The sequence below is a fragment of the Corythoichthys intestinalis genome, chromosome 15, assembly GCF_030265065.1.
Source record: "Corythoichthys intestinalis isolate RoL2023-P3 chromosome 15, ASM3026506v1, whole genome shotgun sequence".
Taxonomy (NCBI): Eukaryota; Metazoa; Chordata; class Actinopteri; order Syngnathiformes; family Syngnathidae; genus Corythoichthys; species Corythoichthys intestinalis.
Genome location: NC_080409.1, coordinates 28,604,152 through 28,620,552, shown reverse-complemented (window position 1 = coordinate 28,620,552; position 16,401 = coordinate 28,604,152). Strand labels below are relative to the sequence as shown.

General features: G+C 38.0%; 1 protein-coding gene across 3 annotated transcripts in view; it reads left to right on the top strand.

The window, feature by feature from the left end:
• atrn (attractin) overlaps positions 1–16,401 on the top strand; it is a 108,906-nt gene that overhangs the window by 67,712 nt on the left and 24,793 nt on the right. For all 3 annotated transcript variants that reach the window (XM_057859582.1, XM_057859580.1, XM_057859581.1), the window contains 2 exons: positions 5,565–5,626; positions 9,912–9,990. In XM_057859582.1, the coding sequence (XP_057715565.1) occupies positions 5,565–5,626; positions 9,912–9,990 (141 nt within the window). The remainder of the gene's footprint in view (positions 1–5,564; positions 5,627–9,911; positions 9,991–16,401) is intronic.

Below are 16,401 nucleotides of genomic sequence, written 5' to 3'. Positions count from 1 at the left end.
CTTCTTCATGCCTAGCTCACCCAAGCGCTTTGCGTGTGTCTGCCGGCCTGTCGGCCCGTCGACGGGCGTTCCCAGCAATCCTGGCCTCCTCCCTTCCAGTCGGCTGCCAACAAAGTAGCACCGGCTCGAAGCTTTTTGCAACTTTTCCAGGGAGATACCGAGATGGCCACATTTGGATTTGAAGATTATGATTTGAATAGAATCAGAGAAAGGGAATGGCAACATGGAAAATTTCGTCTTTAGTAATGTCTACCCAAAAAAATTGTCATCTGTATAACTTTCGATCGGTAAGCTATCATCAATATGTGTTAATCTGCTATCCTATTGTAATGTGGCTCTGTGTTAAGAAATTACATTTATCAGCAAAAGTGATGTAGACATATTGACTCATGCCCGCTAGAATTTATGAAAACAGTACAACGTTCAGTCAAATATTTTTCATTTTATAGTTAAATGTGTTTTTGTGGGAGCTCTGCCCATAGAGTAATCATTTGACAAAAATTTTCCCTATATTTGTGATCTGGGGCTTAGAAATTTTTCTAACAACTTGCATGAAATGTGTATTGTCAGATTTAAAAAAACAAAACAAAACGGAATAGTATCGCTTTGGTAAAACAGTCCCTTTGAATCACTGAGAATAGAAATAAAGATAATGATAAAAATTGAAACACGAAATGAAAAAGAATAATTACAAAACATTGAAATGACAAAAAAAATAAAATTACATCCAATTAAAATAAAACAACTACTGACACAGAACGACAAAAAAACAATCTGATTGTTGGAAAAAAACGGAATGAATCCCAGATTAAATGATGGATTGAAAAAGTGATTCAAAATCTGATTTAAAAAAAAAAGTCAGTTTATTGATTATTATACTCAGCTAGATACAATGGGCATGAAGGCGCTAGAGTCATTCAAGCACATAACCTCTATGAGAGGAAAGAAACTCCCTACATTGGCGGCGTTTTTCCAATCTGCATGTATAAGACAGCCAGCTGCTCACGAGCCTGAAGAGACAGCAGCTAAAGCCAGCCAGCAAGCTGCTAATGTAAGCGAAGCAACAACAGCTAACACTAGCCAGTTAGCTGCTAGTGCTGCAACCGCCCTGCATCCCAGCTCAGCTACGATTGCTAGTGGAAATAGCGAGAGTGGATTTACGCACATCCTTTGGATCCACAGCAACCATAAAATCAGCGATGTTGTGGTTGCCCGAGAGTTTAAGATAGCGCTCGCCACGCTAAATGCTAATGCTAACGAGAATGCCTCCACTTGGCCTGTGGTCTGTGTCTGCGCTGTGGTGGTGAAACGGGAAATAACAACCAAGAAATGAATGAAAAGCAAAAATTTGGCAAAATGGAAAGATAAAACAAGACTGATATATACAATCAACATACTGTACATAAGTACTGTATTTGTTTATTATAACAATAAATCCACTAGATGGCATTAACATTATTAACATTCTTTCTGTGAAAGGGATCCACGGATATAAAGACTTATAATTCTTAAAGCATAAATGTGAATTTGTATATTGTGACTAAATATTGCCATCTAGTGTATTTGTTGAGCTTTCAGCAAATGATAATGTAGCGACTTAACTATTCTGCCCAAATGCATGATGGGAAGTGGTGCAACCATGACTGTGTGTGGTGGCTGCAAATGCTATATCTTCTCTGCGTTGGGTACAATACAGGTTGTAAAGAAAAAGATCACCTCCTGTCATTCTTCCCCACATTGTTCCCACAATATTTATAGTTGATGTTGGAGAGATGTTAAAGCTTTTGCCAATTAAAGGCACGGCCCCAATGAATGCTTGTATCTACTCCACTCACTTGACGCTGCCTCTTAGCTCTGAATAAAGTAAAATAGGGCCATTGTAGGCTGTGTGCGGCAATGCGTGAGTGGGTCGTGCCACGCATGCGTTAATTGCGTTAAATATTTTAACGTGATTAATTTAAAAAATTAATTACCGCCCGTTAACGCGATTAATTTGACAGCTCTAAAAATTATATAACTTAAAACTTAAATAGAAGACAAATGTGTGTGTGTGCGCGTGTGTGTATTTATATATATGTATGTATATATATATATATATATATATATATATATATATATATATATATACATACACACACACACACACACACAGAGTGGGGAGAACAAGTATTTGATACACAGTCAATGGGAAAACCCATTGGCAGTGTATCAAATACTTGTTCTCACTGTATATATATATATATATATATATATATAGTAACTATTGATGGGGGAAAAATGACCCAAAAAATCTTGTTATGATCTCTAAAAGAATGGCAAATGTAAAAAAAAGAGAAGAAAAACAGCAAAAAAAAACTGAAAAAAAGAATAAGATGACTGATTAAAAAATAAAAATGGTAAAAAATTAAATGTAATATTGATTAAAATTTAAAAAAAAAAAAAAAAAACGACCAAAAATTTTAACAAAACCCTCCCCAAAAAGAAGTAAAAAAAACCCAATCATTTTATTAACAATTTCACATTACAATTTCACATTACACTGCAGACTGTAATCAGAAAGTTAGCCTCATCTAATTAGTTGTCGTAAGGCATCAAGTTCAAGCACCCTTTACTATTGCCTATTCCTGCTCACCATTATTGGCAACCATAAAATTCTAGTAGACTCGGATAAGGGGAAGAAAACGGATGGGGGATGAACCTCCAATTAAAAGATCCTAATCTAAATACATTCATTACACATGAAATGTTTTCGTCTTCTACTTCATGTAGGCATGCAAATCCAGCCTCCACTGATGAATAAAAAGCAGCCACACAGACGGACAACTCGTCACCTTGTGGAGGTGGGGGGGGGGGGACTTACCTGACTCTGGCACTGTGGGGCGCTGTGGTGTCGTTAAGATTTTAGCGTGCGCTTGGCTAAACAACAAGTTGTTTGGAGGATTGGGTGGTGTTCGTAGCACACTATTATTGTTGCCCCTGGCAACCCTGATTAACTCATTGGTAAGGGGCACTAACACAAAATATAGGCGCACCCACATTTTTCCTTGCATCAACTTTAACGCCATACTTTTAATCACTCGCCATAACATTCATATATTTCCTTCATTCATCTTCTGAACCGCTTATCCTCTCGAGGGGTCATGTTGGTGCTGGAGCTTATCACAGCTAACTCTAGGCAGAAAGCGGGGTACACCCTGAACAGGTTGCCAGCCAGTTGCAGGACACATATAAACTAGGGCTGTCAAAATTATCGCGTTAACGGACGGTAATGAATTTTTAAAATTAATCACGTTAAAATATTTGACGCAATTAACGCACATGCCCCGCTCAAACAGATTAAAATGACAGCACAGTGTCATGTGCACTTGTTACTTGTGTTTTTTGGAGTTTTGTCGCCCTCTGTTGGCGCTTGTGTGCGACTGATTTTATGGGTTTCAGCACCATGAGAATTGTGTGATTATTGACATCAACAGTGGTGAGCTACTAGTTTATTTTTTGATTGAAAATTTTACAAATTTGATTAAAACAAAAACATTAACAGGGGTTTTAATATAAAATTTCTATAACTTGTACTAACATTTATCTTTTAAGAATTACAAGTCATTCTATCCATGGATCGCTTTAACAGAATGTTAATGTTAATGCCATCTTGTTGATTTATTGTTATAATAAACAAATACAGTACTTATGTACAGTATGTTGAATGTATATATCCGTCTTGTGTCTTATCTTTCCATTCCAACAATACAGAAAATTATGGCATATTTTATAGACGGTTTGAATTGCGATTAATTACGATTAATTAATTTTTAAGCTGTGATTAACTCGATTAAAAATTTTAATCATTAGACAGCCCTAGTATAAACACACAACCATTCGCGCACCTACAAACAATTTGGATTTGGAGTGTTCGTCGCAGGTTTTTTGGGGATGTGTTAGGAACCTGGTGAAAACCCACGCAGGCATGGGAAGAACTTGCAAAGGCCACACAGGAAGGCCTTACTAGGGAATTGCACCCACCATCCCAGAGCTGTGAGGTGGACGTGCTAACCACGTCCCACCGTGCTGCCTTCATAATGTGAATAATTATTAAACCAAAATTACATTAAAAATTGTCTTTATTAAATGCTTCATTGCCTGAGTCCACACAAATTCACTCAAGCTTTGACGCTCACGCTGTCGAGAACAGCCTCTCACTTACAAAATGAATGAGTTTGCACAGCACACTTCAGACTAGGCTGCTAGTTAACGATTAACACATTTGTGCCTTTGATTGTAGAGCTTCTTTGGCCAGATCAAAGCTTAAAACCTGTCAATCACCGTTAACTTTAAGTACCAAACGCCAGATGCAATGGTGACCGTAAAAAACAGCTTGGTCGAACTGCTTAGCAAAAGGGAAGGTGAGAGGCTGTGGCACTTTACGAGCATGAAGCAGAAAAACTAGGGCTGTCAAACGATAAAAAATTTTAATCGAGTTAATCACAGCTTAAAAATTAATTAATCGTAAATAATCGCAATTCAAACCATCACTGAAATCTGCCATATTTTTCTGTAAATTATTGTTGGAATAGAAAGATAAGACAAAAGACGGATATAAACATTCAACATACTGTACATAAGTACTGTATTTGTTTATTAAAACAATAAATCCACAAGATGGCATTAACATTATTAACATTCTTTCTGTTAAAGGGATCCACGGATAGAAAGACTAGTAGTTCTTAAAAGATAATGTTAGTCCAAGTTATAGAAATTTAATATAAAACCCCTCTTAATGTTTTCTTTTTAATAAAATTTGTAAAATTTTCAATCAAAAACTAATAGCTCGCCATTGTTGAGTTCACCGAGCGGGTCGTCACATGGCCTCCCTGCCGTTCTTCCACAGTGTCTTTAACTACGTAAGTTAGTGACTGAAATACACCACAGGTGTCTATGGCGAGTTTTAAATTAATTTGAGATCTAGCCAAGGCAAAGTCTGAGTAAGTTTTATGTGTATTTTGCAGATGTATTTTGATTGGGAATGCCAGTTCTCTTTGCATTGGGCGCTTTTCTTTTTGTGAGCATTATTTTTTTGAGAGATAGGAATATTATTTTTGTTGTGCTTTCACTAAATGATACTGTAGCGACTTAACTGTTCCGTCCAAATGCATGATGGGAAGTTGGGCAACCATGACTGTCAGTTGTGGCTGCAAATGGTATACAGTATGTTCTGCCTTGTGTTCAATTAAGCGTGTTAAGAAAAAGATCGTCTCTGATCGTCCTCTGAAAAATGGTGCGATCGGCCCAATTTCCAATAACATGATAGTCCCTAACTTATATAATGCTGTTTTAATTAATATTAACGGGATCCAGGATCTGCACACTTTCTCCTTTAATGAGGTAAAACTAAAATTAACATGTTAAAAAAAAAAAAAAAAAACCCAATTGCACGTCCTGCGATTTGACTATTGCGCATGCACACATTGCGATGGCGATGTGTTGTGCGGGCCTAACATCTATCACTGTCAGTGGCAGCCAATACGTGTTTGCCCTTGTGCTAATGTCGTGTCGTATTTTGTCCACAGATTGCCTTCTCGCAGCACAGTAACTTCATGGACCTTGTTCAGTTCTTTGTCACCTTCTTCAGGTCAGCATCACACAAAAAAACACAACACTTGTGTGAGTGTATTCGTGCATGTGCGTCTGAAGTTCCTCTGTGTGTGTTTGAAGGTTCAGTGGTTAGCGTGGCATCTCTTCAGGAAGTTCTCTAATGTGTTATTGATTTTAAAAATGACTGCAAAGATTGAGTGCGGAGGCGTGTCCGCCGCACACTTGATTGCGCGTGTGCTCACGTGTACAATAAGTCACTACACATTTGCGCACACGGGTAAGCCTTGGCCAGGAAAAGCTCATTAGGTACACAAGCACATCTTGACACCTCTTTCATTATGTTTTTATACTGCAGAAGGTTTGAAATTAGCATTCACTGCAGCGTTAGTTTCAATTTGGGGTTTTGTGCAAGGATTCGGGTTTCAAGGCAGGGTCTGTGGTGGGTAGTGCAAGCAAAAATTTTACCCAAGAAAGAGCATTACTTCAAATTATTCAAAAAGTAACATTAGTCATCCAAAAAATTTACTCAAGTTCAAGTAAAATGAAAAGTATACTCAAGTAATCAGTATCTAGTTACTAGAGGTGGGAATTTTGGGGCTCCTAACAATTCGATTACGATTGCGATTCAGAGGCTACGATTCGATTCTAAATCGATTATTGATGTAGGAGTATTTTAGATAAAAAAGGTAATTAGGTTTGCTCGGAAGGTTCGCTACAACAGCCTTTCAGAGAATTCTACTGCTTCAAGATGGCGGCTGTTTACTAATGCCGGCAAGTCTTTCATTTCGCATCTAGTTCTCTTTAAATGTGCTAACGCCGCTGACTCCGTCATTTCATATCTAGTTCTGTATACATAAGATATCTACATTATGTGGACGTAGTTTGTAGCAAGGTGGCCGTTGTTTGAAGCGGCTGTCGGCCGCAGTCAGGTATTATTTTTTTAATCTAGCAGCATAAGTTGTCGGTCCGTTCCTCATTGCGTCCCAAAGACCACGCAGACTGTGTTTTATTTCCGCTTTATTTGGCATATTTCAATAATCGGAATTAGATGTTTGTGAATCGTTCTCGAATCTTCCACGACCGAATCGCGAATAATATAAGAATCGGAAACTTCCCACGCCTCTACTAGTTACAATACGTGTTTTGTTTTTAAACAATAGTATATATTTTTTTATCAGCACAATGTCTTCTATATGAACTGTTGTTATTATTATACTGTACTATAACCTATACCATGACTAAAATAAAACTAAAATACATAGAAATGAAACATCACCCGTTCAAAGTGCATGAGAGCCCTCTAGTGAAGAACACATATTTCATACGATGAAATTAAAAAGATTGTCATATCTCTGGTTTTTCATGGTCTATCAGTGCCCCAAAAAAACATGGAGACAGGTTGATAGATAGATAATCTTTGGAGGGAGTTCAAACTCTGTGTTGCCCAGCTATAGCCCCAAAACATCCCTGCTCTAGAGGAGTACTTTTTGGACAGCACAGTGGATTAGTGATTAGAACATCTGCCCTCTCACTTTCAAATAGATTGAACGTTTAGCACCGTCAATGGCAGCCAATGAGTTGATGTATGTTCTAAAATAATGTTTTCAAAGGTTAGGATTTGAATTCATTTTGACGTTATTTTCATTAGAACACTTAAAGGTTACTGTTTCAAATTCAGATGTCTAGCTGAATTTTAGGTTTTAAAGTAGGGCTTCAAGACAAGGATAAGATCTTAACGTATGTTTAAGATTCAAACTAGCCTTTAAGGGACAGATTTATTTTCAGGTTTGAATCCTGTGCTCAGGTTTACTTTTCAAGTACGCTTCCAAGTCTGTGTTGGTAATTAGCAGTCAGGTGAAGTGTGAGCTTTTGTCTTTGCTCCTCCCGCTGTGTTTACGCCTTGCAACTTGATCCTGCGGTGAGACCTGATGTTCCAGAAAATTCACATTTCTTCTTCCCCTGAGAGTCAAACTTGTCGTGGTGCACTGCGGCTGCCATTAAAAAAAAAAGTGTGCTTGATTCCGGGAAACGCGGTGGGGGTATTTTTAGCACCGTCGAGTCCTGGCGAGAAGTTGTATCTGCTTTTTAACTCATTCACTGCCATACTGCATTGACGGCGCTAGACGTCCGATTTATATCCAGTCCAAATGGATCAGACATCAACCGCTGTCATTGGCAGCCAGTGAGTTAAACAGTGTGGGCATTTTTTGAATAAAATATGCTGATGTTTCGAGACAGATTGGTCAGAGGTTAAACCAGTACTTCTCAAATGGTGGGGCGCGCCCCCCCAGGGGGGCGCAGAGCGATGCCAGGGGGGGCGCGAGTGACCTCGGGGAACATGCTTTTTTTTTTTTTTTTTGCCGTACTAGAATAAAGTGTACTTGCACATCCACTCCGTGGGTGGCAGTGGCGCTCTCATTTTCAAAGTGCGTGCAGTATTTTTGAAGTAAGCAAGAGCACACGGAAGAGACTCATGCAGAGCTGGACTCACGCAGCGACCCACTGTCTTCTTCGGTTCTCGCGTGTCCGGCCGAGAAGTGCCGTTTTCGGCTTGGGATCGTCACGACCACCGCCCTCACCTACGGTTCTCCCTCGGCCGCCGAGAATGCGCTTTTTTCGGGCCGTTTGCCTTTGACTTTTAATATAGTGGAAAATGAGGAAAGACCACTGTTTACTGAGTCTAAAAATGATTATAGCGGAGAAGCCAAATCAGTTAAGACGCCACTTAAAGACATTAGACCTCAATCTCATTGATAAGCCGCTTGACTATTTTTCAGCGAAAATGTGCCGAATACTGCCAATTTTCACAATCGTCCCGCTTTGTCAGTGTTATATCAGTAAACCAGTGAGCACTGTGGTGAATCAGCGAAAATAAAAACTTTCCTTCTGTCCAAAGACCCCCCCCCCTTCTATTCAGTTTTGTTTTTTTTTCGGTCAAATTTTTTGGCATGTTGTCCTGAAGAGTAAATGTTTCTAATCAATTTGAATTTGTTATTATTTACTGATTTTATTACATTTTATTTTTCAGTATCAAATGGTCAAAAATGTACCTTGAGTGTATTTTTACAGTTTGGATGTGACTTTTTTTTTTTTTTTTTTTTTTAACTTCAGGCAAATTGATGCGCGTTAAGTCTTTTCTGTTACAAGCAACACAATGTTAAAGAAGTTATACTTTATTATAAGTTGATCTATGTTACTTTTTTTCTTTAATAGAAAAAAAAGGACACAATGTTAGGCTGAGGCGTACTTATAATAGTAATATAGACGAATGATACTATTTACAGTGGCGGCAGAGAGTTGGGGGGGGCGCGAAACATTTACGTCTTCCTTGGGGGGGCGTAACAGAAAATAATTGAGAAGCACTGGGTTAAACCAATGAAGTCAAACTTGCACCACAAGGACACATTATTTTATGTGGTCCATCAAAATAAGTTATGCAATGACTCTGTTTTTCGCTATAATAATATAGATATGACATTTCTGTTGCCCTATAATTAAGTGTACAAAAATCTGAGAATATTTATTCTTGATTTTTGTTTAAATTAGGGAACCAATTAATATTTCTTTAACTTAAAAATGAAATCAATAAACATATGAATATTTTCATTTTTGGTCATATTTGGCTATTTAATAAAACATTTTAAAATAAAGAATAAATAAAAGTATTTCATTTTTGGCACGACAACTTTTTCAAAGGTTTGACAAGGAAGCAGGACGCGCACGGACATGTGCTCTAAGGTATACCACACTACATGCACTTTCTGTTGGGGAAGGAGGACACGAAGGCGGTGAAACGTGATGTTACCATATAGTTGGCGGTACACCACAAAGAAGGTGTCACGACAAGTTTTTCCCTCGAAGGGTTTTGGTGTAAAAGTGCAAAACGATGTTCGGCCCTTAAGTGGCGGATGTTTGACACGTTTGACCTGGTCGGCCTTGATTCTGCATGACGACAAGGGACAAATGTATTTTTTGCTTTGTATTACGATTAAAAAATAAGACAAAAACATGCCGTTTTCTTTGTTTGGTTCAATTTCATTTGGTTTATTATTGTATTTGCACGTTTTGTTTGCTCACAAGTACGCTTATAAATAAAAATTGAAAATGGTTAATAAAAAATATTTTCTTCCTGTTGATTTTGGGGCATTCCCATAAGAAATAATAAAAATAAACTGTTTAAGGTCCCTAATAACACTCGACCGTTCATTAAAAAATTGTGTTGTTTAAATGACTGCCTTATATAAAGGGTTAATTGCTTCTGACTTCAAAACCTCCTTGGCATTTGATTGACATTTATACCACGATTTCTTGTTTATCCTTAGCTGTTTCCTGTCTCTGCTGTTGGTAGCCGCTGTGGTTTGGAAGATCAAGCAGAGCTGCTGGGCGTCTCGGCGACGAGAGGTTTGTCAATTTTAGTGCCCTAGTGCCGCATCCCAAAATGAGATCCGGGCACCTGCTCGTTTGAAACGCCCTCTTTTCCTTTCTTTAACATTTTAACATTTGGTCATATTTTCTCGCACAGCTCCATATTTGTTCCTTTCTGCACTAACCTTTTGGTGAACGTTGGCGACAATGAATGTGTATGTGAAGTTGTTTGTTTTGTTTTTTGAAGTGGCGCTTTTGCGGAGGCACTCAATGGCGTGTGTCGCGAACTCTATTTGTCTGTCCGTCGTGTGCCGAGTAGAGCGGGCTGAAGAGCCTCTCGGAGGTTACAGACCTCTCCGCGCCTCACCCCCTCAGTGTCCACCGAGGCCTCCTTCATCATAACCTGTGCACAAATGGATGTTTAGCAAACGTAGTGACCAATTTCCAAAATGTTAACCAACTAAAAATAGTGAGCATCACACACAGTATTACCTGTATGTATAGAAAATAACTACACAGTGTATACATAGGGTTGCCACAAATGATAATTTAGAAAGTTGACGAATCACTGATTCCTTTATTTTACTTACTACCTTACATTTCAGCTTGAATTGTGCAGAGAAAAGTTGGATTTAAAAATTACGCAAATATCTAAGTGTATGATTGAAACAAAAGCAGATATTGCAAATATTGCATTTGGATTCATTACAAGGATAATCACTTTTTAAACATCCCCCCTTTTTTCTTAATTAAAAAAATAAAATAAAATGAAGAAATATATTTTTTTATTCAAAACCTTTTCAAATCAATAAAATACATTTTTAAATAAGATTAGCATTTTTTTCTTAAGAAAAATGTGTAAACATACTAAATACATTTGAAAATAAAAAAATACCTCAGAAATATACATATATATTACATATATTTCCCATAACGTAAATCTGAACATATTTCTCAATCCTTCTACTGTAGATGTAATGTATTCACTGAGTATGGTTTTTGGTATTTAGTAAAAGATGAAAATGTATACTAAACCATTTTCATAGGCATCCAATCTATTTATAGTGGTATGAAAAATCTGAACCTTTTGGAATTTCGCACATTTCTGCATAAAATCCCCATCAAATGTCATCTGATCTTTGTCAAGATCACACATAAAAAACAGTGTCTGCTTTACCACCCAAACATTTGTACGTTTTCATATTTTAATGAGGTTAGTATGCAAACAATGACACAAAGGGGGGGAGGGGGGGGCAGTAAGCGAACCATCCCATTTAACATTTTGACTGAGCCATAATGCACATCAGACAATGCTTCTCAGCCAACAATTCTTACCAGGTGTGTGTTTTATAGTGTGCAGGGCAGCTTTAAACCACTCATTGGTGATTGGGCACACACCTGTCTTAAATTGTTTGATAAAAATTGGTTTCAATTGCTCTTAAAGTCTCTTTAGGCCGAGGGTTCACTTACTTATTTTTCATTGTTCTGTCATTGTTTGCGTAATATCCTCATTAAAATATGAAAACCTATAAATGTTTGTGTGATTTTAGATAAAGCAGACACTGTTTTATCATCTGTGTGATTTTGACAAAGATCAGATCACATTTGATTTTCATTTTATGCAGAAATTTGAGAAATTCCAAAAGGTTCAGATAATTTTTCGTACCACTGTAGACCGGTCCAAGTGGAGTGAACGTCTGTTGCCGTCAGTGGCAGGCAAGAATTAAGACGCTTGATACTCGATTAGTTGAATGCGCTGACTTGAAATTTCGACTCTCCCATTTTTTTTTGTTGCAATTTGACGCACGCCGGTTAAAATGCTGCATGTTATCTTGACACTGGTGTGAAAGAAAGTCTTAATGTCTCTCACGGCTCCCGTGACGCTTCTTAATCCCGCTAATCTCACTTCCTTAGCGTATGTAGCATATGATTAGTATTTGGACACGTCCCAGTGGCTCGCGTTGCTCAGAATCCGCTGCTCCTTCACCCCCAAGTGACCCCTCGCAACCAACAGGCCTCTTTATGAGCTTTTCTTAGTTTCTTTTAATTTGTTTTTTTCCAAAAGTTGGCATTTTTTTCTCCACTTCACATTTACAGTGGCATACCACTGCTTATTTTCACACAGTCCCACCGTTTGTGTGTTAATCACTTCTGATTTTTAAAAAAATCTGCTCATGCCCAAGTGGTTGCAGGGAGCAATAATTTCTGCTCTTCTGGAAAAGCTTGAATAACATAAGAAAAGTGACTAATCACCACTAAAATTGATCTATTCTTGCTTACGTCAACCCCTGAAAATGTCACAATGATTGGAGCAATATTTTAGCTTTTATGGATTTTTTAAAATTTCTTGGGAGCATTTGTGGGCTTGAAAATTTCAGAACATGCATTAAATGTCAGTTAGCCGCTAATAAAAGATTAATTGCCAACTCAATCAAATTAATCAACTGTATTTTTATTACAGTAGATTTTTGTTTGGCTTTACCTTTCATTAAATTACTAGTATTATGGCCCGGCGTTACTTGGTTTTGTGTAACCTGAATGCAATACAACCAAATAGCAGATAAAATCTACTTTCCTTAGAGATACAGCTGTGATGTGGTAACAGTAAAAGGACACCATAATGCATGATGCACAATTGCTTTTCCATAGCAGTGTACAGTTTTGTGGCGAGCGATCAGCGACATGGAGAGCAATGAGAGAGCCAGTTTTTACGTTTTGCACTTGTTGCTGTTTTGCCCCATAAACCGCACGACCCCAAAAGACCTTTATCGAACAGAATACACCAGAACATAACAACGGCATCCATCCCTCTCAGTCATGGTTGTCACAACTACCCATTAATAATTGCAGGCGTAACACATAATAATTAACAATAATAATAATTAGGGATGTCCCAATCCAGGTTTTTGCACTTCTGATCCGATACCGATATTGTTTTGCACTTCCGATCCGATACCGATACTGGCCAACACCGATACCGGCCTATCTGAGCATGTATTAAAGTTTAAAATTATTTCGCCTCCTTACTTAGTTGGCATAAAGACTCATGTTGAAAAGGGTTTTAGTACTCTTGATAACAACTAGCCAGCTGAATTAGGTGAGTTTGAATAATAAAAAATGGTTGGTAACAAGAAACTGACCTGTTTATTCAGTGATAAACCCAAAACATTATAAAAAACAAACAGAAATGGCATATTCAGTCAGTAAAATGTGAAAATAATATTGTAAACTGTCTTAAAAAAGCAAAACACACAAACAAGCTCAGTGGAAAATAAACTATTAACTCAGCATAAATTCTCTGCTCTTGAACAACTGTGCCAAGGCTTTAAAAAAAATCTGTGCAAATAATACTATTTTAAACCAAAAATGGCTTCTACTCCCCAATCTTCTCTACACTTTGTTACTCCATCTCTATCCATTCTACACACTCCCTTCAGCTGTTTGCCCTGGATGCAGTCCCAGCATGATGGGGAGATTTTTTTTTTTTGACAAAGACAAGCATTTCAAGATGCTCAGGTGATGGCTGACATTTTTACCGATAAACTTTAAATTTACATTGCAGTCATCATGTAGGAGATGCCACTGAGGTAAATTAAGAGACGGTAATGCTAGTGTGCTGAAGGTCTGCTGTAAAATGCGAACCGGATATTAGGGAAACCAAAGCAAAAACTGGAATGGAATATATGAATCGATTCGCTGGACCGGACTTTCAAAAAAACTGGATCGGGAGTCTTGATCGGACTTTTTCCATGTTGGCCGATCCGATGCGCATTTTTTTGCGCATATCGACGGTTGATCCGATCCAAATATCGGATTGGGACAACCCTAATAATAATACAGTGGTACCTCTACATACGATCGCTTCGACACACGAACTTTTCGACATCCGACGTAAAATTTGACTCGCCATTTGTTTCTACATCCGACGACATGCTCGAAATGCGACGACAACGGCAGCACCGCAGACGAATGCACGGCGGATTTTCTTGTGTGACAAATCAACACAGTTTTCAGAAAAGGTTGGTACAGGTGGTGAAACAAGGAAAAAGTTGACGCTTACCTTCTAAATGAAGATGCAAATGACAGAAAAATATGAGCGTAGGGTGGGCATCCGTGAAATGGCTCAACAATACATCTCCACGGTCCTCCGACGACCATCGTTCGCCAGTCTTTATAAGTTAAGCTGACAATTCTTATTGTGGTAACATCTCCAGAGAAATCGCCAGCTTCACCACGTTTTCATCATTTCTTTCACAACTTATTCAACACAAAACGCCTGCTGTCTGCCGCAATTGACGATGTTCTCAAGAAAGCATTGAAAGCGAAAGTACTCTTTCACCCGCTCCCCTCCCTCTTTGTCACGTCAGCGCCGCGGTGCCTTCAGGTACAGAAAAAAACGTCCGCCTTATTAGAACCCGTTTCGTTACACTATTACAGGAATTATTATTATTATTATATTATTAATCCAATTTTTATTTATTATTTATTTGTTTTGCTATATGTAATTGCCATTTGTAATAGTACCAGCAGTATTTTTTAAGGATTTAGTGCAGGTTTTTGGGCTGTGGAACGAATTAATGGAATTATAATGTATTCCTATGGGAAAATCCTGCTCGACATACGACCATTTCGACTTACAAACAAGCTCCTGGAACGGATTAACTTCGTATGTAGAGGTACCACTGTAGTTGCTACAGTATGGATATCCAGTCGAAATGAATCCCTTAGTAATACGGATTTTTTTTTTTTTTTTCTCAATCCAGTCTCTTGTTGTGGAGTACTCAAAGCCACAATGTATCATCACAGCACATTTAAATGTGTACATGAAACCATAAAGTTTAAAAGCCAACTACAACATTACAAATGCAACAGACTCATCTTTTACCCAAAAAACAGAGCTGTCGCCTCCACAATCAGGGATTCTCTTTGCTAATTTTTGGAGTTGCGAATTAATTATCCTCATTAATTGGAGGCCTACAGGGATCAAACCCATTCAAGAACTCTCCCAGAAACGTAAAGTACAACTGTGTAAAAGTTCATCAAAATCCGCCCAGCTGTTTCGAAGGCCATAGGGAATGAGCACAAAGTGAACACAAAGTTCCATTCATATATAATTACAGATCTAGATTTAAAAAATGTTCAAAATGGAAATAAAATATTCTCGAATTCTAATTCTCAATTAAAGCAGATGTTTGCAAACTTTTGCTTTTTACTTTGAAAAACAAAGATTCACTTCATACTGTAATATTGAAGTCCAACTTGTTTCTTCCAAAGCACATTCCCAGATCATATTTGCGAAAGACATCCCATCCATTTGAACTAGGAAAGGTTGGTAGCAAGCGAACAATCATTGTGAGCCCTTCCCAGTCCGAATAGTTGGGACACCTGTTGCCTTTAAAGGCAGCCAAAATGTTGTATTCATCCTCTTGGATGTCTATCGCTGTCAATGGCAGACAAAAAGTTAACTGATTGTCAAAATAATCATTTTTGGCAGCACTATGACATAATTTTAAATGACAGTGTAGACAAGAAGGCTGCCAACAACTGTCGCTTGTAACTCCCAATTTTTGCTCGCAACCAAAAAACATCATCCAACGACAGTCTTTCCAAGAAGAGAAATTTTGTATGTGTGAATAGGCAGCAAGTGACTGAAGGCAAGACACGCGACATGCCGTTAGGCATTTCACCGCCGATAAGGGCTTGCTAGCTTCCCGCTTCATTCCACTTATCAGCAGCCATCATTCAATCACATGGAGCCTTTTCCTAAAGTCCTCCATGTACGTCGACGCACCGATGTGAGAATATCTTATCGGTTGTGGGAGAGGCCGGCGGCTGAGATTCAATTAAAGAACACACACCAAAAAAAAAACACTTAAGCAAAGAGGAATGACATTAAGCAGAAGATCTGGATAAAGGTGTGCCTAATAAATATGACTACGTGCTTGTCAGTGGTACTGTATATCAGGATTTTGATTGGTTTGGACCACAAGAAGTGCTATTTTTTCCATGGCTAAAGTAGGACTGTGCTGAAAACATCTGATTGAAATTTTAAGCTTCCAGGGGACTACATGGAAGTTATCAAAGTTCCTGGGAATTTATATAGCAAGGACTACATCACAACTAGAACATTTTAAAGGGTGTCTGTCAAGTGTCTGAAGTATTTTGTGGGGAATGAAAATAAACAGCATTGTGGCACAAAATGACCTGATAAATTTCACATTTTGACTGGAGGAGTTTCACATTATAGTCTGATAAATTTCAATTTTTAAATCACTGGCTGCCATCACCAGGGAAGCTCGGTAGCATGAATCACTTTTGATGGAAAATGTACTACAATAGAACATTAATTTCATAATACATGACATTTTTAACATTAGAATGTTCAATTAATTTTGTTAAATTTATTACACCACGGTATATTTTCATATTACATTTTAAAGTCTGAAT